The sequence below is a fragment of the Biomphalaria glabrata genome, chromosome 17 (genome assembly GCF_947242115.1).
Source record: "Biomphalaria glabrata chromosome 17, xgBioGlab47.1, whole genome shotgun sequence".
NCBI lineage: Eukaryota > Metazoa > Mollusca > Gastropoda > Planorbidae > Biomphalaria > Biomphalaria glabrata.
In genome coordinates this window covers 8,406,184-8,429,200 of record NC_074727.1, presented here as the reverse complement: position 1 = coordinate 8,429,200, position 23,017 = coordinate 8,406,184, and the positions used below count along the sequence as shown (strand labels likewise).

The 23,017-nt window shown below is 31.9% G+C and overlaps 2 protein-coding genes across 3 annotated transcripts; one reads left to right on the top strand and one right to left on the bottom strand.

Moving 5' to 3' along the window:
• The first annotated feature begins 351 nt into the window (after positions 1 to 351).
• LOC106071592 (14-3-3 protein zeta-like) lies at positions 352 to 8,579 on the top strand. Its single transcript, XM_013231733.2, has 5 exons — positions 352 to 772; positions 2,743 to 2,878; positions 2,997 to 3,160; positions 3,279 to 3,374; positions 5,509 to 8,579. The coding sequence occupies exons 1-5, from the start codon at positions 443 to 445 to the stop codon at positions 5,560 to 5,562; spliced, it is 780 nt and encodes a 259-aa protein (XP_013087187.1). The 5' UTR covers positions 352 to 442; the 3' UTR covers positions 5,563 to 8,579.
• Positions 5,842 to 22,543, bottom strand: LOC106071584 (TAF5-like RNA polymerase II p300/CBP-associated factor-associated factor 65 kDa subunit 5L). 2 transcript variants are annotated; one of them, XM_056014966.1, is made up of 14 exons: positions 22,446 to 22,543; positions 20,976 to 21,133; positions 19,845 to 19,963; positions 18,441 to 18,567; positions 17,587 to 17,650; positions 16,345 to 16,399; positions 15,344 to 15,581; positions 14,314 to 14,508; positions 13,421 to 13,536; positions 13,227 to 13,308; positions 12,343 to 12,454; positions 11,383 to 11,551; positions 10,673 to 10,853; positions 5,842 to 9,917 (listed from the first exon to the last, which is right to left on the bottom strand). In XM_056014966.1, the coding sequence occupies exons 2-14, from the start codon at positions 21,122 to 21,124 to the stop codon at positions 9,800 to 9,802; spliced, it is 1,725 nt and encodes a 574-aa protein (XP_055870941.1). In that variant the 5' UTR covers positions 21,125 to 21,133; positions 22,446 to 22,543; the 3' UTR covers positions 5,842 to 9,799. The 2 variants fall into 2 exon arrangements, with proteins under 2 accessions (XP_055870941.1, XP_055870940.1); XM_056014965.1 differs by lacking the exon at positions 22,446 to 22,543 and adding an exon at positions 21,965 to 22,275.
• Positions 22,544 to 23,017: the final 474 nt, after the last annotated feature.

The following is a 23,017-nucleotide window of genomic DNA, read 5'->3' as shown; positions in this document are numbered from 1 at the left end:
TATTTATAATTTAATTTGTTTTTTTGAAAAAGAACAATATTTCTTGAAACGATTGTAAGTCTCTCTATTCGTTGTTATGGTAACAATGACGTCAAAATCTTATAAGTCTAAGTTCCGTATTCACAGCGTAGTCTCTATAGTGCGGAATAACACAAGTCACGGTTGCAAAATTTGCGGAAGTACCACCCGTATAAAAAGAGTACTATATATTATAATTTTGTTTTCGAATAGTTACATTTGTTTAATTAAGTTAAAAAGTATTTTATAAATTAAAAAGCATTTTTAAAGATATTTTTTGATAAAATATGAATTAATACTAAAGATTAAAAGGATATTGAATTATGTGAGTAATATCGAAAAGTAGGGCAAGTCGCTAGCCATCTTGGAATATTTCTGTTTCATTCCAGCAGAATCGTGGTCTGCTCAAATACAATATAGTAAAATGAGTAATCAGGGTCTTACTCTCAAGGAACAATATGTGCACAAAGCGAAGCTTGCCGAACAAGCTGAAAGGTATGATGATATGGCTGAGGCTATGAAAAAATGTGTAAATTACGTTTACTCTGAATCTTCTGGAGCTCCTCTCGACAACGAGGAAAGAAACCTCTTGTCAGTTGCTTACAAAAATGTCGTTGGTGCCCGACGATCGGCCTGGAGGGTAGTTTCAAGCATTGAGTCAAAAACAGAAGGAAGTGAGAAGAAGCTAGAAATGGCTAAGAAGTATCGGGAAACTATTGAAGAAGAACTGAAATCAATATGCAATGACGTTTTGGTGAGTAACAACATAACCGGTTGTCTTGTTCCGGTGTCTTAAGTCTTAAGTTGTTATTGTTTGAGAGCTAGACTCGTGTTTACAATTGTTTAGCTTAGATTCAAATAACCTTGTGATATTCTTAATATTTTATTTAAACAATTCAATTAAAATATTTATAGATATTTGAGGGTCTTCTAAACTAGAAAATACATCTAGACCGTACTTAAAGTTGTAAGTCTAGCTAGAATCACATGACTAATCTTAAATCTGTTTGCCTGGTCAGCCAGGAGGGAATTTTGCAACTATATTTAGATCTAGACTATATAGATCTAGATCTAGAATCTAGCATAACTACTGTTTGAATGCTAGGTCTAGATGTTACTTATAAAGTTTTCATGAACCTGGAAATAGCGATGTTACAATATCCGGTGACACACCCCTTTTTTTAAATCAAAAAACTGTTTCGACTTTTTTCTGACATTTTTTAGACACACCTTAAAGGCGCACTTTGTTAACCTATTAATTGAATACTTCTCTGTAAAAGAGTTATAGTTTTTGATTGACCAATAAAAATGGCTTCCGGGAATGAAATTACGCTTTCCCACGTGGAGTAGAAGGTTTCTAATTATTAGACTTAAAAAAAGGTTCGATTTCCCTGTGTATAGTTTAAGAAGCTCAACATTCCCACGCCTTTTGACTCTCCAGTATTGTAGAGCATTTTTCTGGCTAAATTTCAGTGCTTTACTTTTCACATAATAATGAGCACTTTGGATGCTATTAATTTTTTAATATTTAGCAGTTGAATCTAATGCTGGAGGCCATTGTTAACCATTGTAATTTTAGCCATCTTGTTTACATGCCAAGATAATAGTGATTGGTCAGATTGGTCATGTGACATCTAATAATTTTCTGATAGGTTGAATTATTATAGCAGTTAAAAAAAACTTAGACTGAAATGATGTCAAAATGGCTGACATTGATTTATTTCTGCAGTTACGCATTTTGAAATAGATGTAGATTTAGATCTAATGGGTATATAATAAGCAGCTTAGTGTTCAGAGATTTTAAAAACAATAAACCTTCATTTGAAACATGTTTTTGGACTAGTTGTTTAATATATAAGAAATGGCAAGCATATTTATTCAACACATTCAAATCTCCTCACATCGTGCCCATTGGTTGCTATGATAAGGACAAGCACACATAAAAAATTTATTTTCTTTCAACCAGGAATCATACAGACATAATTCATATAAATTTAGAAGGCTCATTCAAATCTACAACATATCTGTCAAGAAGATTCTTAAAATAATTTTTCTGAAAAAAATTGTAACATTCCTACTGGAAATCAATTTATAATAGAATCTAGCTAGAATAATAGATCTAGAGTTCTAGGCTCTAGAATAATCTAGAGATTTAATCTAGTTGAGATCAGCAGTTTTTAAGGCAAAGTGATGATAATCATGAATGATAATGCCCTTGCCTTGAATTGGTAATAATAATAATGTTTCACTTTATTTTATTAACTAAATGAAAATGACTGCATGAACTATTGTTAGAAAGTTACTCCAACTTTTCATACAAAGAGTACTATACTCTACATCTCTAAAGCTGTATGATAGTCCCAAAATATTTATACTTGTTAGACTTGAATTATTTTTTCTTACACTAATAGAGACTCTAGGGCTATATGCGTTGTACATTTTCTGTTTTAGACATCTGATCTCTTTTTATTTTGGATGTTCTAATTTACATCAATACATTTTTGTTGGAAGATATTGGTATTCACATGCACTCTATAAATAACCTGTGTTTATTCTTTCTCATGAAAATGTTATGTTAAATATTTTGATATTGGGATACTAAAGTGCAGTAAACATATTCTTTTATCAGACACATTATATAATTTGAGTTACATTTTTATTTCTGAATATTCCACTTCACAGAGCCATGCAAATTATTTTCCCAAAATTATAATTTTTAAACAGGAATTGCTATCTAAACACCTAATCCAGAAGGCCCAGGAAGATAGTGCCCACCATGATAGTCACGTTTTCTACCTCAAAATGCAAGGGGACTACTATCGCTACTTGTCAGAAGTTTCAGTAGGAGAAGATAGAAAAGGTAAATATCTTACAAAATTAAATTTTAGTTGTGCATGAATACACAGGTTTCGGTAATCTAATGTCTATGCATATATATATATATATATTCCTCCTCATTTATATGTATTTATTTTCAGCTAATGTTGCCAAATCAAATGAGGCCTATAAAAAAGCCACAGAAATAGCCAAAGAAAAGATGCAGCCAACACATCCCATTAGACTAGGATTGGCTCTTAACTTTTCTGTGTTTTATTATGAAATAATGAATGAGCCTGATGAAGCTTGCAAGCTGGCCAAAGCAGTATGTTTATTAATAGATTTAATAGGGCTTAGCAATCATTCATTGCATTAAATTAGAATTTAGACATTTATTGGCATTGGAAGAAATGTTTAAATTTATAATATGACTGAATTAACAGGCATTTGATGACGCCATTGCCCAATTAGATCAGTTGAACGAAGAATCCTACAAAGACAGCACATTAATAATGCAGCTGTTGAGGGACAACCTTACAGTAAGTTTTTTTTTTTATTTCTGTCTCTGAGTAAATAATTAGGTTAATAAATACTTTTATGTCATAAATTGGAAGACTGATAGGTTAAGTTTTTTTTTTTTTAACCCTTTGACAACTAGAGTCGCCGGGAGTCGCCTCTACTGGTTGACAACTAGAGTCGCCGGGAGTCGCCGGCAATCGCCGAGTTTGGGTTGTTTCGTTTACGCACGCACTGCTAGTTTTTAAAACTATTTATACCTTTACTAACTCTGACCTAGAAGAGCGATAGTGATGCTATTTTTAGGTGCTTATTTTGACTCTGCAGCATGTTAGATTGGATATTTACGATTTTTTGAAAATTACGTTTTTTTTTTGCTAGCCTTCAAAATGGAACATATTTAGGCTTATGTTTAGGCTTTAATAGAATAAGATTTTAATGGGAATATTAATGTTTAAGCTGTAGAATAAGGATATAATGATTGGGGTAAGTGTTTTAGAACCATTTAAGACCGATAGTAGTGAAAATAAATAAAAAATTTATGCTAGATCCAGTATTGAATATGTTAGATCTAGTGAAACGGGAGATTGGAAGGCAACTAAATATGACTTGATATTTTAATGTTTTTGAGCTCTGTAGGCCTTCAAACATGATGCTTAACCCTAGGTCTATTTTTTCTATTATAAAAAGAAGGTTTTTGTTAAGTTTTATTAGTTTTTTTCTGTGAATTTAGTCAAAAAATCGATTTTTTAAATTAGCTGATACAGAGTTATATCCCTTCTCTTAGGGATGGGGTAGATAGTTTCTTACAACTGCTTAGTGGTGAAATGGTTAAAGGATATTCTGCATTAAAAACAAAATTATGTTTTCAGTTGAAAATACAAATTAGATTATAATTAAACAGACCAACTTGCTTTGCTCAGTTAGATTTGCAAGTTCAGTTTCTTAAAAGTCTTTCTTCATTGATAATAATTTTTAATAAAAATCAGAAAAACAGGTTTTCGCTACATTATGGATATTTTAAAAAAAATTTACTTTAAAATTATAATACCTATTCATACGTGTCATGTTAACATATTTTAATCATTATGGATTAATTAAAACTAGATGAAAATTTAGTATTGGCATAGGGTTTCAGTCATTAGAGAGTTGACCTAAGCCTGGTTGGTTTAATATTGAATCTATTAGAGTATTACAATTTCAACGGTTGTATCTTTCTGTCAAGATCTATTGTATATTATTTTATATACTTTAATAAAATAATTCTGCTTTTATTCAATACTTCAGCTTTGTTTCTTCTTAGTTAAATGTGATTGAAATGTAAAAACAATGTTTAGTGAATTAATTAGTTTGAAACTAGACACCCATTTAGAATTTTCTGTGTTGATAAACTCTTTCTTCTCTTCATATTTTAAAACCAGCAATGCTGATAAGGCATGAAGGATTAATAGGCGCAATGGCTGTCTATGCTGAATACAGATTTATCAAGCTAGAAATATTTCCTATTTATATCAGCAAATAGTAAATATGTACATAGACATAAACAGAGCAGCAAAAAGCTGGCTAGTTGAAGAACATGTACATATGCACAATGGTTTTTATGGTTAGAGATGCTCATACTGGAATTGAATTTAAACTCATTTTGACCAATGGTTATCATGCTTTATGCAAGCTTGGATTTGACCTAGCCAAGTCAGCATTAAGTAAACCATGTTGTCCCTTAGTGTTTGTTAGTAATGAGTTTGCAATATTTGTAAATGATTACAATCAGAGTGGAAATTTATTTTTAAAGTGTTGTGGTATAAAGATGTTGGAATAAATGGCCTAATAGCATAATATTTAAAAATCACACTACATCTATTTCCAGGAAAATATTTTACTACAAGTATGCATCCTCATTTTAAATAAGATGGATTTTCCCAGGCAATTATTGTAGATAGAAAGTTTCTGAACTTATGATAATGTGATGGCCTGACAGTATAATGTTGTGGCCCTTTATTGTGTTCAATGGCATACGTGCCTAGGACTAAGACAGACACAGATAATCAGATCTTAAAATATTGTCTTTACCCAATTATTTTAATTCACCTCTTTTTTTCCCCTAATATTATGTTGTTTTGCTAATGCAAATATCTTTTTTTTTTTTTCTTTCTCTAGCTGTGGACATCAGATTCACAGGCAGAAGTGGAACAAGAGGCCGAAAACCCGTGATATGTATGGCCTAATAATCTACACATTCTTAATTTTGAAATTGAGCAGTTAAAAGAAGAAGAAAACACACCTTGTCATCATTTTTCTTCATCTAAAGACCTTGGCCTCATCCCTTAACCCCATGTTCACTCATCTCAGAAATCTTAACCTTGTCCCTTTTGCATCACTTGGGTTCAGTAGTTTTTTAGTCATCATCACTACACAGCAAGGCATACAACTTTCACACATCTAGGTATTTTTAATACTATGATTATGATTATATTCAACCACATAAATAGCTTCTCTTTTTTTTTCTTTTTTTTTTTTTTTTTTTTTTTTTGGCTATATTAATTGTGGTATTTGTCTCCACCTACACCCACCCTTTTCCAACAAAAGAGCGAAGTAGCTGTATTTAAATTATTATTGTATTATCCTGAATTAGCATTGAATGTTATTTTTTCCCCCAAATTGTAACAGTAGATAGTTTTATTGCAAATAAAATATGATTAAAGCACTCCCGACACTGAAATGATTTTGTATAACAGCTTTAGTTTCAAAAGGAACATTTTTACAAACTAGCATTTATTGTGGTTAGATAACCTGAAAGTGATTACCTGAAACATTTTAAACATAGCGTTAAACAAGTAGTTTTTCATCCAATTAGTGTTACAGCTCATAACCTCCCTTTGTTTGTAACATACTTGTGTTAATATTGCTTTAGAAATTTCTCAATGATTGTGTATGTATTGTTAAGGATACCTTCAGCAAGCTATTTTAAATCTTGCTTCTTATAATTTTCCAAACCAATAAACATTTTAACATCATGCCAAAAAAAAAAAGTCATTGTTTTACAGTTTACAAGAATTGCATACCAATTAAAAAAAAATTAACATAAAGTTTTGTTGGTCCTTTTGGTTTTTAATTTTTACAGATCACTTCAGGAAAAGTTTTTCTTGGATTTTTTTTTTTTTTTTTTTTTTTTTTGTGTTCTTTTAAAATAATGTATTCTTTTTTTTCTTTTATTTTTAAAATATTTATTGTTTTGGTATCTTAAGATGTGTAGTTCAATAAATTGACAGATCTTTATTATGTATACATAAAAAAATAATTTTCTAGGTTCATCTTATTCCACTTTTATCAACCTGATCTATGTGTGTATCAGCATCTGAGTGCAATCAGTGACAAGTAAACAATAAACTGAATATCAGTTATGCTCTTTGTTTGTTTAACGTGAAGGTTTTTTTTTTTTTTTTTAATGCTGAATCATCTTTGCTTATGTCATTCAATACATTAAACCAATAGCCACATGCATTATGCTACTAGTACCTTATAATGATATCATTAATTGTTAAATCTTTTACTCTAGCTGTCCAAAGTTAAGAAATAACACATCATTTTTGTTTTTCTGTGATCACTTTGAATGGGCTGCATGACTTGTATTATAATGAAGCACTACCATTTACCTTCTAATTGTTTGGTAACTTTCTTTCAATTCAATACTTTAGAATGTAGCAATTCAGATTGTTAGACTGCAGTACTGGCAGGTATTTACCTAAACATCACACTAGCACTAGGAAAGTCAGTTGTTGTGTCTGAATGGTTCTGTGAATGGTTTGAATGTCTTGTAGATGTCAGCTAATAGATGGTTTGTTTTCTTCACTTCTAATATGATTATTGTTCATCATCCACCCTTTTTTTATTTTTAATTTGAAGTCTGTTGTAGTCATACTTTTGTTTAAATTGTTTTCACGATGCTGAAGTCTTTGCTGGTTAAAATAATCTAGATATTCTTTGTTGTGCATTCAATGTTATTTTTTTTTCTCTTTTGTTTCCCCCTAAATTAAAAACAAAAAGGACTGAAATGTATTTTCTGCTGTCCGCTAGTGATTGAATTTCCATTCAAAGGCTGGTTATTTATTTAACAAAAAAAAGAGTCCTTCTGTTAGAGTTGTACAATGTTATAATTCTATTGACACTTTGTGAAGCTGAAGTCCGTGTTATGTGACAAGAATTTTTTTTTTTCACATTTTTATTATAATTATTATTATTTTGCCTATCTTTAAAAAAGAAAACATTTTGTATTCCTAAGTAACAAAAGCATAATAGTTTTTTTTTTTTCTTGTTTGACTGATTGAAATTTGGTTCAGTTATTTTAAAACAGCTTTCGTAATTTTGATTTACCCGTTACGGTATGCGGAATAAATATGTATATTTTGTATTCAATACAGAGATGGTTACCTCATGCTGACCTGGTTTTCTACTTTGGTTAAAAGTTCTGCATCATTAAAATACATTTTAAAAAAATATAAGCATTATCAAATAGTGATAAAAGTTTGATGTTGCAATAGCTCTTAAAATGTTAGCTCTAGTTATGGGCTTTTCTATTTGCGCAATAAAATTTTGAAGTGCTTAAATTATTGAGGCAATTTTTTGTCCCAAATTGACATTTTATTGCTTTGCCCATTGTGATAAACTTTGCGAGCTCATTCTGTTTATAGATAAGTCATAGCAGCGTTTACATGTCTAAAGAAGAAAAACTACTCCACAGCTGTATGACTGCAGATAATACTTGTATGTGTACATTTTCAGTTGATTACTTATTGACTCTTGTGTCACCTGAATGAATCAGCCTGTCAGCTGGATTAGATGTTCTAATGAACAAAACCTTCTGGAATCCTTAGATATTTTTTTATTCTAGCCACGCTGGCCAACCAAGACTAATCCGTCTCAACTATTAATATCATTCTACTAATTTGCTTAATTGTGTCTGTACCTTGTTAACTGATTATTAACATAGGTGTCCAATGTTTTCATTTTTTTTCCCTTTGGTGTTGCTCATTGTGGTTAATTATTACAATTTGTTTGTTAGTACTGTACCTATATTATTATAAACCTGAACTGGTTCCATTTTATACATTTTAAGTGGACTACTCAATGTGAATAATATAAGAGCTTAATACATTTTGTTTAGGCCACCAAGAGACAAGTACAAAAAATAAACTGTGCGTGTGTACTAAAGCACAAAAAGACCAAATGTATAGACATGAATTTGTCTTTTCTTTCTTGTTCATGACCACCCTTCTTCACATTGGTTGGCTCTCAAAGGATGTCTGATCATTTTTGGTTCAACTTTTTGGCTTCAGTACAGTGTATTGCTAAAGTAGTTGATACTAAGTGTATGCTACAAATTTCATAGCAGTGTTTAAATCTAGTACTTGGCCAATGACAAAAAATAAAAAGGTTTAACAAATGTTTTGTAATGTATTAAACAAGCAATTATCATATGAACTATGGTTTAGAAATTATAAATAACAAGCAAAATTTACAAGGTACAGAGGTGAAGGTATACTTTATGTGGGGGGAAATAAAACTCCTTAATCACTATTCCTTCTTGGGTAGAACTTGAAAATTTACAAATATTTTAACAACAAAATGGAGATGCAGTGATAAACACAATGGTACAGTTCCTTTCACCCAAGTTGAATAGATCTGTAAAACTCTTTGACAAAGCTCCATTGTGAGTAATGGGTATTGATGCTCTTGATGACATTTTCAGACATTGCCAGATCTTTATGGAGACAGCTGCACAGGAGGTAGTAAGCTCTTGAAATTATATTTAGTGAAGCTTTGAAATAAATGCAGTTTCTAGAGCAAAAAGTTTTATACTTTGAAGTTAAATAGTTCCTTTCACCCAAGTTGAATAGATCTGTAAAACTCTTTGACAAAGCTCCATTGTGAGTAATGGGTATTGATGCTCTTGATGACATTTTCAGACATTGCCAGATCTTTATGGAGACAGCTGCACAGGAGGTAGTAAGCTCTTGAAATTATATTTAGTGAAGCTTTGAAATAAATGCAGTTTCTAGAGCAAAAAGTTTTATACTTTGAAGTTAAATAGCTGGCTACTTATTTTGAAGTGATTTGCGAAGTAAACTTTTCAATTTAAATGCCATTCAACATTATTACTTTCAGTTGAATATAACTTTCCATTGGGTTATGATTGATCAGGGTAGTCTTTGTCTATTGAAAATTTAAGTGAAATTTGTGGTCTCTAGTTAAGTAGTGTGTCAATATGTGCAAAAGTGTTTTTTTTATTTTGATTAACATTTCACATTTATTATGCACCCTCCTTGCATTTCACATAAAAGTATTAAGGCTTATTCAGTCCTACACTTCTTTGAAAAGACCAGCAAAAAAATTTCTGTTCAAAACAACAATGTATTGCATAAATAAACTGTGTACAAAACTGTCAACAATGTCAGGAACTAGCTCCTGCAGCTAGAAGAATGTTGTAAGGTGCAAATCTGAGATAGGAGAGAAGGGCAGACTTCGTTGGGAATGCTCCCAACAATTCAGGGGAAGAATGGCCTTCAATTCTGGAAAAAAAAAAGGAAAGAAAATCTTCAAATATTTATCAAAATGAATCATAAAAGTTACTATTTTTCAAATGTAAAAAAAAATCACTAAAGCCTTGGCAGCTAAGGTTAATCTCTATCATCAGTGGACACAAATCTAAATTCATTACAAATCTATGAAAGTGCAAGGCAAATCACCTGGTACAGTAAGTAGAAGTATTGAAAGAACTATTAAAATGATTATATAGTTATTGTTTAGCTGCACAATAAAAATGCAGTCCAAATACTTGATTCTTCTTGCCCATTCATCTTTGTGGGTAAGTAAAGCTAGTATTTAACCTAAACAATTAATTGAGGAGCAAGATCATTTTTTTTTCAATTTTTTTTTATGTATTGTGCAGCTTTCATGCTTATAGTATTCTCAGACCCTTTGATAGGTAGCCAAAAAGTGGTTAATGCCTCTTGGCCAAACACATCACTGCAAAAAGACAACTTTGTTATGGCTAATGTCTAACCCCTAAATTGTTTCCATATGGAAATATTACTTTCAACTGTGGCATCTATTTAAACTCCTAGCAGAGTAGAATGAAGAGACAGTAAACGAGTATCTCCTACATTCATGCAGAATTATTATAAGCACAGTGATTTAACAGCTATTGAATGTAAAGTCAGATGTTAAAATGACCACCACTTACAATAGCAGACACAGAACTCAGTAGAAAATGTTGGCTTTGATAGGCAAACTATACATACAGGTAATTTATGCTTCCACTTACTGCTGTGAGTCTGTGGTTTTCTGAATGTCCCAAAGCCTGACACAGCAGTCTGCCCCACCAGAAGCCAAAATGGAGCTGGTATCATCAAAGGCTAATGCAAAAACTGTGTCACTGTGACCTCGCAGATCTTTTAAGACTTGTCCACTACCCAAGTCCCACACTCGTATTCTTCTATCTTCACCTGGAATGAAAATGTAAAGTGATACCATAACATAGTTTCATCTTTCTAAACTTCAGCATTCATTCAATGTCTCCTTGATCATTACAAACTATTCATTGAATTCTCATGTAACTGTAAAAGACTTTCTGTTGTATTTCTATCTGAACCATTTTCATTGATAAGTTATACCTTTCAGACCAAACATATCTGTACTGGAAAGTAGACTCATATATACCCGGTATATAAGATGTTCCTATTTAATGCATAAAGATCTATATGCCACATTAAGCAATCCAGTATTCTCAAGCCTTAGGAAATCATCCCAGCATTGTTCCAGCTAATGGCAAAGTGCTACAAGTATTTCTTTCAACTCCAGGGGATTATGGATGATCTCAGTTAGCTACTTTTTCCCAACATTGTCCTTTATTTCCCTCATCACAATCAGAAAGACACTTGCATCTTGTTGCGCTAATTAACCAGAGGAAATGGGATGTAACTCATACAAACTCCTACCTAAAACGCATTTGTGGTATAAAAAATAATATCAAACCTGCAGAAGCTAGCAATTTCCCATTGGGGGAGAAAGCCAAGGCCAATACTGAACCTCGATGACCCTGTAGCAATCTTACTGTGCGACCTTCAGATACACTCCAAAACCGTACAGTTTTATCCCCAGATCCAGTAGCCAAATAATTATTGTTAGGATGGAAGTCTAAGCACTGCAAGGAAAGAAACACAGAATTTGAAGTCAAATAAACTTTATTTTAGAACTAGAAGAACCAATGGCAATATAAACAATAAGATTTCAAATTTAAAGTTTATTTTTTTTCAAGAAGAGTGACAAATTCAGCAAATAGATTTCACCATTACAATAAATTTCATTTAAACACTAAGATTGAGGATGGGTGGCCAAAGGATTAAGATTTCAGGTACTAATAAGATATTTATTTATTTATTAAACTTAAGCATTTCTACAAATATTTCATAGTGCTTTTCTTTCTAACAAAATTTTAAAATTTTATTACAAAGTGTTAAGAAAAAAAACTTTTATACAACACTTAAGCATAGTAAAAATATTGATAAAAATTGCAGGGCAAATAATTTTTTTTTTCTTCATTTATTTAGGCCATACGATCGGATTTATTATTTTGGTCAACTAAAGTGTTAAGAAAAACAAGTGAAGACTGAAGTGTTGATGTAGTTTTGTGGCTCCATAAAGATTAAATGAGAGGCTTCAAGCTTTTTAAAATTTTCTTAAAATTCTCAACTCTTCAAACTCTTATCATCTTATGTTTTAGAATCAAAGAGGTAAGTGTGTGTGTGTGTAAAACAAACACCTAAATAATAGATATTGGTTCATAAGTTTGTTTTAAGACTTGGAGATCGCCCACAGGAGGAACAGACTAGTTTGTCACACACATGAGGAACAGGAATTCAGATGTAGTGTCCTGTAAATCAATGACTAATCCTTTTCAGACTACATTATAAAAACAAAGTGAAATGCTCTTACATCAACATCAAAGGTGTGCCCAATGTATGAGCGGAGAGGATATGTTCGTTCAAATGTCCACAGTTTGGCAGTGGTGTCATGGGAACAGCTGGCAAACCAAGTGTCAGTTGAGCTAGAGAGAAAAAGAAATGCTTACTGTTCAGTTTAACAAATTTCTTTTTCCCATTTCTATCGAAATGCAGTGACAGGATGAAAACAAAAAAACACAATTTTTCAAGGAAAATAAAATTGAGAGTACTAAATATTGGTCTTGTTGTTTACTGTGTGACTAGCTAGATAAGAGCAAGATTAATTAGATGAGTGTTTCCCAAACTGTTCTGCAGAATCCTACTGTTCTGTGAGGCCTGAACAGATGTTTCACAAACTACTGGAATAACTAACTAGTAGGCAACCATGTGAATTATCTCTCTAAAAAAAAATAAGCAAAGTGTTCCACTAAATAATCAGAATATGCAAAGTGTTTAATTATGGGAAAGTATGGGAAACACTGGATTAGATGATGGGGTTTTATTTTTTTCATTTTCATAGAGAACTGAAATAATGACTTGTTTGTTTTTTTGACCCCATCTTTTTGTTGTCAATGCTTTAAACTATTAATTGTTGTAGCCTATAGGAAAACATGGGTTTATCTGCTACTTTGACCAATGACATATCGCTTATACAAGCAATAAGAACATTTGTTTATATCTGTTACTATTAAGTACTGTATTTACTTGGATAAATGTGTCCTGTATTTTCCAAATAGGATTCATAACAAGATGTAAGGTTTGGCAGCCGCAAGTTTACTAAAGTTTGATTTCATCAAAATAACAAATATGTAATTATCAGTAATAAACTGTACAGAGTAATTACATTAAAAAAAAACACAAATTAGTCTTGCCTACCTGATGTTGACATCCCAAACTGCTGAACTGTGACCAACATACAAAGAGGCATTGGTCTGTGTTCCCAAGTTCCATAATCTGACTGGAAAATAGTTGTGAATATTACATGGGTATGGTATTGTAATTAATGGTTAATAGGTCAAAGTTGGATTATTTTGAGAAACTGAAAAACAGAACATTATGCCTTTACTTACTAGTGGAATCTTCAGAACAGGAGAGTAAATAGGTTTTGGAATCAGACAGAAATCTACTTTTATATACAGGGCCACGGTGACCGACTAGTTTGGCTGTTTCTGTACTTTGAGTTGATCTGCCAAAAAGAATGAAAGATAGATATGAAGTATATTGCATAAAAGTTCACTAAAAAACATGCCCCTTTTTTCCCCAGTGCTTTTGCATAAATCTTTAAAGGTATAACCATCCCCAGTGCACTATGGTGCTATCTCTTTTGTGGACAAGTGGGGAGGGGATATCAGGTTTTAATGCTGCCTTTAGGTGCTCAGCAAACACAACTCAGCCGAGTCAGGATTTGAACTTGAGCCCTCTTCTCTTGATAGGTCACCAAGTGGTTTATGCCACACCTTCTAATTAAAAAAAATATATTTTGGGGTCATTAAGAGTGTGAGGCTAGTGCTTTACCATTCTGCTTTGCCATGAAGTACTCTTTTTCCCTGTCAGCCGAGACTTTCCTTGCATCTATGCATTTAGCTCTCCATGTTTTCCTTGGATCAACAAAGTGTGTTCTTTTTGTTTGGAAAACACAGCATCCATTCAAGAGACTTCTTTCCGTCAGATACATTTTTGCTATACAAGTTTCAGATAGCGCTTGAAAATTTGAAGGATATTACATTGAAACCCAAACCTCCTGCAATATATAGGTAAATAATGGAGGGGGAAAGGGGCTGGGAGGGGGTTGGGGGAAGAAGATAGTTCTGACTTAGAACTGTCCAGATAGTCCATAATGAATATGATGCAACAATGCATCTCTCCAGTCTTTCAAAGGGAAGGCTGTTTGAGAAATGAGAATAGTTCCTCCTGGTATGATGAAAGTAGCGCTATGATATATAAAAGCTATAATTTATTTTACCTGCTGAAAACTTTGTCTTTGATTTCATCCTCTAAACAATGAATGTAGTCTGCCGCTAGAACTATTTTACTAACATCACACTCAGAAGTAGTTCTTGTCAATAAATCTGGCTCTAGGTTCCATACCAGAATGCTGGAATCTTCAAAACAGCCGCTGAGCCTTTTCTTGTCGATAGATATGGTTGATGAACACAGACTGAAATTTAGAAAGACCTTTTTTTTTTTACTCAAGATAAAAATTGGAAGAGGGAAGGTTTAATATCTTGGGGACAAAACCTTTTTTTTTCCTCAATATTTGTCTTGAGCTAGAAATGATGTTAATCATTTGGTCAAATATGTGATGAGATAACCTAGATATGACTGTCTAAATGCTGACTTGTAGATACAAGTAATTGTTTCTATTTTTTTTTTTTAGAAACAGGAAGTAGCATGTCTTTCCAAATTTCTATAATTTTTTTATTATTCAACAATGACTTTAACTCTTTCTCTCAGTAATTATTTACCACATTCTGGTGGAATCAACACTGGTATCGTCAGTTAGGAGAGAAAGAGTTAAAGAAGTATCTTTATTTATTTCTTCTTAAAAACTACAAGACCTATTCCAATACATAATGGCATAATTTGCATCTCATTACCGGGCTAAAGATTTGATGTTATCAAAAAGAAAACAAATTAAACGATTTTATGGGGAAAACAAATAGCTGTAATGGTATCTAGCTTCCATATCATTCTTCATAAACAAGCATGGCATATTGTGGGTTTTATTTAGAACTGTTATATTTTTAATGTTTCTGTATTATTGCCCACAGAAAAACCTAAATTTATGCTTCTAATGAGATAGTGATAAATTGCACATTCTTGCTGTTTTGCCACCCTAAAAAAGGTTGCTTTGATAATTGTATTATACTTTTGCATTGACTAATTATGAAAAACACTGATCCATAACTAGTAAATAAAGTAAAAGATATCTAATAACTGATCAAAAAGGCTAAAAAAAAAATGAAAAAAAAAACAATGACAACCTGTCTTACCCTTGATAAGTGTTCAAAAATGTGAAGAAACATATAGAAGGTAGGCAAGGAGGCAGCTCTCTGACAGCTTTGATAGCAACGGCAAGTTCATCTTCCAGTGTTGGTTCTTGTTGCTGACCATCAATAACTGGGGCAACAGATGCTGGAGATTCTTTGATGAGTTGAGATTCTGCTAGAACGTCTGGAAGTTGTTTCATTTCAAGCTTGCTGCCACACACTGCACCAGCATCTTGCACAACTGATAATAAATAAGCATGACAGACAGGAAATACTAGGGGAAAAAATCTTTAAAACAAATTAACAGTAAGAGTTTATTTTAGTGAGAGGCATTTTTACAGACCTTTCAGTCGTGGCTAATGGATCTAATTCACATGATTATTTATAAACAAATCTGTAAGATTTTAAAATATAACCCAGAACTATAAACAAAAAAGCTAAAGTGACTCAGATTTATAATGTATTATTATTTATTTACCTTTCAACCAAACACCAAAACCCAAGAATTAGATTGTAAAAAAAGAACATAATATAATTTTCTTTTACTTTTTACATATATATATATATATATTATATATATATATATATGAATGACATTGGTACCAGGAATTACTAATTAGGTTGACTTAGCTATTGCAAAGTTAAGAAATTAACTTTTAAAAATGTTTCCAACTGCAGGTTTTACAACTTTCTGCTTCCGCCACCTTGCCCCCCACACACCTTGACTTTGGCAAAATGCTGAAGACATTTCAACTTGCTCAAAGAGTATCATTTGTGTCTTCTCAGTTAGCACTAACATAAACACTACATTGAGAGATGGGAAAACCCCAGAGAACAAAAACAAAATTATAAAAAAAGCAAAAAAAAAAAAACAAACAAAAACAAACTTGCACATATTAAAGTGGCTACCCAATGGAAGGGCAGCATGAGATCTTCATCATTTACATTAATTATAATAAAAATGCTTGAAAAAAAAAAGAATAAAATGTTAAAATGAAACAAACCATTAATTTTGATATATTGATTAAAAATCTGAAGCATGATCATGTTATCCTCAGCCTGAAAGTAAACAAAAGTTTACAAATAAAAGAACACATTTCTTTTAAAAGCAAAGGTGTTTTTTTTTTTAAAAAACTGTTTGTTATTTTCTTCAAAGCATGATACAGACAAATTTGATAACCCTTTTCTTGACTTTAATCTTTTACTATAGATAATTTTTGTGTGTGAATAACTTACCATATTTCTTTTTGTAAAACTACTGGTATCATAAATGATGCAATAACTATTAATAGGTCCTTATGCACAACTTTCAGAGACCATTACTAATGTTTTGGATTTGATTTAATGCATACAAGTTGATTCAATATTAGTGTACTATGGCATGGTGGAATGAACAATATAATTTTTTTTTCTGTGGACACTAAAGCTTATATAGTACACCATTCTTTTCATTTTTCTTACATTTAGTTTTGGCTTTTTTTTTAAGCCAAAATAAAATGGGGGGTGGAGTGGCTGATTGGTTATGTGCTTAGCTTCCAAACTGGGGATCCTGGGTTCCAATCTCGGTGAAGACTGGGATTTCGAATTTTAGGATTTTTAGGGGGCCCCTGAGCTAAAGATTGCAAGGTCTGAAGAGGGAACTTGTACAAAATAAAATGAAAAACAAGAAGATTTAGAGAGATTTTGAAAGAAATAGACAAAATAAACAATGTCAAGGACGCTACATTTATAGATCACAAGTAACAATGTCAAGGACACTACATTTATAGATGACAAGTAACAATGTCAAGGACGCTTAATTTATAGATCACAAGTAACAATGTCAAGGATGCTACATTTATCGATCACAAGTTAATTTTTTCTACAAATGAAAAAGTTTAGAAATTTCACTCTACAGTGCTGATAAGTGCAAAAAAAAAATATATATATATGGTTTATAAAATTATTTCATTTATCAATACTTCCATATTCTGTACACCAGAACACCAGAAAGCTTGCTATTTATGAACTTGCCTTCATGTATGCAAATCTCAAAAAGTAATCCTGTTTCTACAATTTATCTAGTTATATCTTTTTTAATCAGTAGAAAATGTGTTCAAATATTTTTTTTCATACAAAGCAGAAAACTAATAAATCTGAAAGCAAAAACATCAAATATCCATAAAGGTTTTAAAAAAATACTTTGGGATTCAGGCATTGTCCTGTTTTAAAGCATACATTGAAGAAAATAACTAGAACATACAAACCTTTAAATGTAGCATCATGTAATGAAAGGACTCTTCACTCAAGTTCAATATGAAACGATGTTCTCTGAGAAAGTGTTAATAAATATTTTAGTCAATAAAAATAAGAATAAATTGAAGACCAAGTCAAAGACAGATAGTAGTAGATGAAAGGATTGAAACTCTTTCCAAATCTTAAAGCCCCTACTTGCAATGTATTCTTAAAAAACAAATTTGAACAAACTATTAGCAAATTAAATAGCAATCAATACCTAATGTAATCTTTTGGAAAATGACAAACCCAGCCCTTTTGCTGCTCAGAAGCTACACAGGATTAAGTCAGTAAAGGTCTGAAGGTCTAAAGATTCTATTTGTTTCTTAGGCAAATAGAAAAGAAGGCTGTTTGTAGACAACTATTTGAGGCTGCAGACAATATTAACCAGAGCTAGAAATAACAATCAATCCTGTCAGGGTGCCAATGATCCAACTTGGACTAATAAAACAGAGCAACAAAAATATAATTTCATGATTTGGACTAGGCAGATAGCCCTGGAAAGAAATATCAGTGAGTATCACACCTAAATGCGCATTATCTTTGGTTAAATGGGACAGCGCAGTGTGAATGCTATGATAAATCTGATGGCACATGGAGGATGGGCTCCTTCATTATCAATGATGTTTAATTTGATTCAGGAATATTGTTTGGTTTTTGTTGTTGCTGTTTTTAGATCTATGGTTATGTTAAATTTCAATGAACCAAACAAATGCAATCTTAAAACATGTGTATAAAACTTCTTTTAAGGGATTTGAGATTTAATGAGGATGAGTAAAGTGGAACCACTGTAAGTGGAATAAAGTTTTAAAACTCCAATACAAACCTAAACTCTATAACTTCTTTTGTTGTAAGAACATCACTTTTGGCTTCCAGTTTCTTTAACACTTTAATGAACGACTGATATTGCTCTTCTTTAAATGTCTCTGAGTGTCTCTCATGAAATTTTTGAGCTGTAAAGAAGAAATTTGCATAAAGTTTATCAATATCAATAAATATTTGGCAAAGTTAGACAACAAGGATACAAGCAAGACATAATCCTTTCCATAGAAGGAAAGTCTATAATTAATAACAAGAGTTGCCATGACAAAGCAGTTCAAGAAAAAAAACATCTCATCATATCAGCTTTTTTGCTGATACTATTTCAAAGGTAGCTACTATGTAGGAGACCATATTGTTATGATCGATGTATCCACACATTTTTTGGGGGGAGGGGGCAAAAATGTAATTATTGTTTTGAAAGTACACAGATAAAAGAAGTATGTAAATATGACTTCTTCTCAATTATTATGTTGTTTTTTTTTCATAGTAAAAATTCAAATAAAATAATAGATAATTTTTGTAAAATTGTATTTAAATAAAGACTGCATTTAATATAAATATATGGAAAACAAATTTGTTTTGATAACTTTAAATTCTGTTGTTTAAGATGTATACTAATCAAATCCATAAACTACTACTAATGTAAAAAACAGTCAGGTCCATAAATAAATTTAGAATCAAATTTTTCCACTTTACAAAAGTGTATATAATGTAAGGTTTGCCTTCAAAAAAAGAGTTGTATATCTTATGAAATACAGGTGTTACATCAAAAAGAAAGATGATTGCGTCCTACGCAACTATTAGTTTTTCATGTTGCTATGTAGTGCAAGTTGTTATTTTTACATATTTTGACATATCCATTGCAGACAACAACGCTTTCTGCCGGTGGTCGACTTAAGTTCTATTTCCACTGTCTACACGTATCTTCTGTAGTAGCTTTCCTTTAGGTTTCAAAAGTATATTGCACAACCTTTGCAAAAGTAGAGCTGTTAAGGATGAATGTAAGTATGTGTGTATAATCTATTTTTCTTTGTACCGGTCAGGTTGGAATGTATGCACAAATGACTGGAAGTGTGGAAGTTTAGACAAGGACAGAGGCCAGAGTGTGATATATGCTATCAAGAGTAATAAAGTTTTGTGTTTGTCTTGACAAACTTATTTTGTATTTGTCAGAGATACGCATTTTATTTTCAATGTGCTACAACAAACTCACACAAAAACTCTTTCAAGTGCTATTCAAGCATGGAAATAGTTGTCTGAATTTGTGATTATATTAGCTTTTATGATAGGTAAAACCTCATCAACATCATGTTTAGGTCAATGTGCTAAAATTACAAATTTCATTCTGAACAGAAGCATTTAACAATGTCAATAAGAAGATGGCTTAGTCAAGCCCATATACTCTTACCAGGTACTTTTTGACCATTGGACAGCATCTCCAAATATGTGTGAGCAAAAAGAGGAAATAACAAAGGCTGTAGCTCTGTATGGTATGGTGCAGAGGCTCCTAAAATAAAAGCTTTCATCCTGTCAAATACCATTTAAGAAATTTAAAAAATGTATTTATTATGCATTGGTATAAAAAAACTTAAAATAGGGAGAAAAGAAAAAAAAACAGGAACCAAGCAAAGTAAGTTAATCTTGATACCAAATGAGTGCTTTTGTTTTCCCAACAAAACCCAATAGTACTGTGTTTGTAATGAGTTTAACTATAGTCCAATTCAGTGTGAGGATCTGATAGTTTGTTATGTTTCAACTTCTTTTATATTTCATGTTTAACTTTTCTTTAAAGACTATCAGAACAAGTTGTTTATTAAATGTTATTCTGGAGCTAAGTATTGTATTGATGGGAGATGACAAAATGAAGACATATAGAAGTCATTCTTCCTATTTAACAAGACTGAAATAGATGTAGGCTTGAAGAAGACACTGAGCTAAGAAATAAAATCAAACAGTTGAAAGATACTGCATTATCCACATGGCATTCAAATTACTTAAAAGCATTGAAAGAATTGCATGTCTAAAATTGATACAATATTAACTCACTGACTTGAGCTTATACCACTGTTTCTTCTATAAACTCATCTTTGAGTTTCTTGGGTTAAGACACGGCTATTTTTTCTACCACCTCTTTGGAAGCTTAAACGTGGGCCTCGTTCTTTTGTAAATATTTAAAACAATGAAAATGTGTGTTTTCTGGAAATGACATGACTTTTGACCTTGTCTGCTTTTGTATGATGCTTAATATAAACCCTTTATATTTATTTATATTTGTTTTTATACAGAGGTTTGTAACATTTAAAACAAAGCCATTATTCAATCAAATAATGCAGTACCGTATATAAATGCAAAGTTTTTAAAAATTAAAAACCCAAACTTGCGTAAAGGTATTTGTTTTAAAAAAAAGGACTTCTTGGTTTTCAAATGTAGAATAGATCCTCTAGTGTCTACACATTTTTTTAAGTGGGATGCCACTGAATTAGACCATGTTAATATGACTACAGTACCAGTACTTATAAAAGATTTTTTTTTATTATACCTAGTGAACTGCTGGTCACAAGCTGTTGCATCTCCAGATATGCTGGTCAGTGCTAGCGAGTTTTCAACACTTGTTCTCGAACGTGTCCGCCTTCGTACTGACATATCTGTAACAGACTGCTCACGTTGTGCATCTTTCCGAGCAGGCATTTCACTTTCCTTAATCAAAAAATGTTCTTGATGTTTTATTATAAATATCATGATACCATGAAAAAAAAAAAGTAACATTTTCATCTACACCCCTCCCTAACCCAAAATAGATCATGTGTCTGACTTATTCTAACAAACTGGTCATGATAAGGCTAGCCTCAGCTATGTGTAGTCAGTTATCAGGTCATGACAAGTCTACTAAGTGATAGTGCTTGTGTGTTAAGTGATCAAGCAAGAAAATACACACTGCCATGGTTAGTCAAGCATGTAGATCTACTCTTTTTTCTTCGCTTTTAAGATCTAGTTCTAACTGCATAGAGTCATAGACCTAGATCTATTTGTTATGAGATTGTTAAGTTTAGTGTATGGTTTTCCATTATACAGTAACAAGTCAATAGATGAAATTAAAAGGTTTGTGTGACATCACATAGATCTAGAAACCTGTTGAAAATGCGACATTTTGTATACATGTGTGCAGAAAAGTTACATCAAAATAGCATCAATTACTAAGTAAAAGTTATAATTGAAAATAAAATAAAAAGAATAATAGATTTATTTACTGTAAATCAAATCAAAACACATATAAAATTGTCAAAACCATCGGAGTTTCCCTTTAAATTAGTTTTAAGCAAAAAAAGTCAACTCATCATAATCATGACCATGATAATGATGATAATCAAATCAAATCTGAATCATGGTCATGACAGTCATGTACAAACAAAATACTCAGCCATGAATTTGAACCCATACATAGCTAACCAAAACTAATAATTAAGTGAGACTAATCTACATCAAGATTCTAGATTTAGACCTAAATCTAAAAAAAAATCCTTGATCTACCACAAATTGTCTTCTTTTGAAATAGCGGCTGATTGTTGAGCGTATGTGGTCATTCTTTGACCGTTTCATTGTGAGTTTTTAGACGTGATGAAACAGAATGCGAAATACTAGGTCTAGGTGACATAATAAATTTCTAGACTTCAACGCTACATGGCATTTTATTTAAAGTCCATCTGCCTTGCATTTTAGACTAGCAACCTAGACATTATTTAATAAGATAGGATAGCATTTGGTCTATAGTTAATAGTCTCATCTATTCTAGATCTGGATTCTACAATAAACTAATGGTTGGTTTTGGTGATCCACTCTTTAGTGTAAAAAGTAAGTCTCGGTATAATGTGGAAAAATTATCGTTCGCTTTTTAAATTATAATCATGTTACTTCTACCGTAATGTAGGTTGTATCTTCTGGTAGATATAAATCTAGATATGCATAAAAACCAAAATGTCTAAACTATCCGTTTTAATTGACATTTATTCACATTTCGTAGGTTTCAGCTCTTTAAACTTGTCCTAGAGTCTATATAGATTTACGTCCTCGGGGTTTTCCTTCTCAGCTTTGGAGTTAGGTGATCGTCCATTGGTGCTCACTTGCCTATAAAAAAAATCTCCATAATACCAGTTTTCTTTACCGGTATATGTATGAAGTGTTGCCAATATACGTCTTATTTGAAATAAAACATGCATAATATAATACTTTAGCGGGTCATTTCGTGAAGTGACGGGAAATCCCTGGCTAATACCTGAAGTGCTGATGCAAAACCGTCCGGCAACCGGTGCAGACGTATATCTTGTGTAGGCCTAAAATATCTGCTGCATTCGTTGTAGCCTACCAATAATTTTCAGTTCATCTGCTGCATGCTTTAAAGAAAAGTCTAGCCCATTGACTTGCCTCTGTGACTTTTTATTATTCTGACTGCCATTTCATTGTGAGTATTATTATATTATTACCCGGCTTTTGTTTGACAACCCCCGTTGTCAAAATTAAAGCTTACGCCGATGATATCACACTATTCCCCACCTCAGAAAAAGACATAGCCAAAATTATTTAGAA

Bases quoted from the DNA above. Each gene is read 5' to 3' on its own strand.
- LOC106071592 (XM_013231733.2), top strand. From the start codon at position 443: ATGAGTAATCAGGGTCTTACTCTCAAGGAACAATATGTGCACAAAGCG. The intron at 773-2,742 runs GTGAGTAACAAC...ATTTTTAAACAG, and splicing joins CAATATGCAATGACGTTTTG to GAATTGCTATCTAAACACCT. The intron at 3,375-5,508 runs GTAAGTTTTTTT...TTCTTTCTCTAG, and splicing joins TGTTGAGGGACAACCTTACA to CTGTGGACATCAGATTCACA.
- LOC106071584 (XM_056014965.1), bottom strand. From the start codon at position 22,033: ATGAAACGGTCAAAGAATGACCACATACGCTCAACAATCAGCCGCTAT. The intron at 19,964-20,975 runs GTATAATAAAAA...GGTATTTGACAG, and splicing joins TGTGACCAGCAGTTCACTAG to GATGAAAGCTTTTATTTTAG. The intron at 16,400-17,586 runs GTTTGTATGTTC...GTTTACTTTCAG, and splicing joins ACATGATGCTACATTTAAAG to GCTGAGGATAACATGATCAT.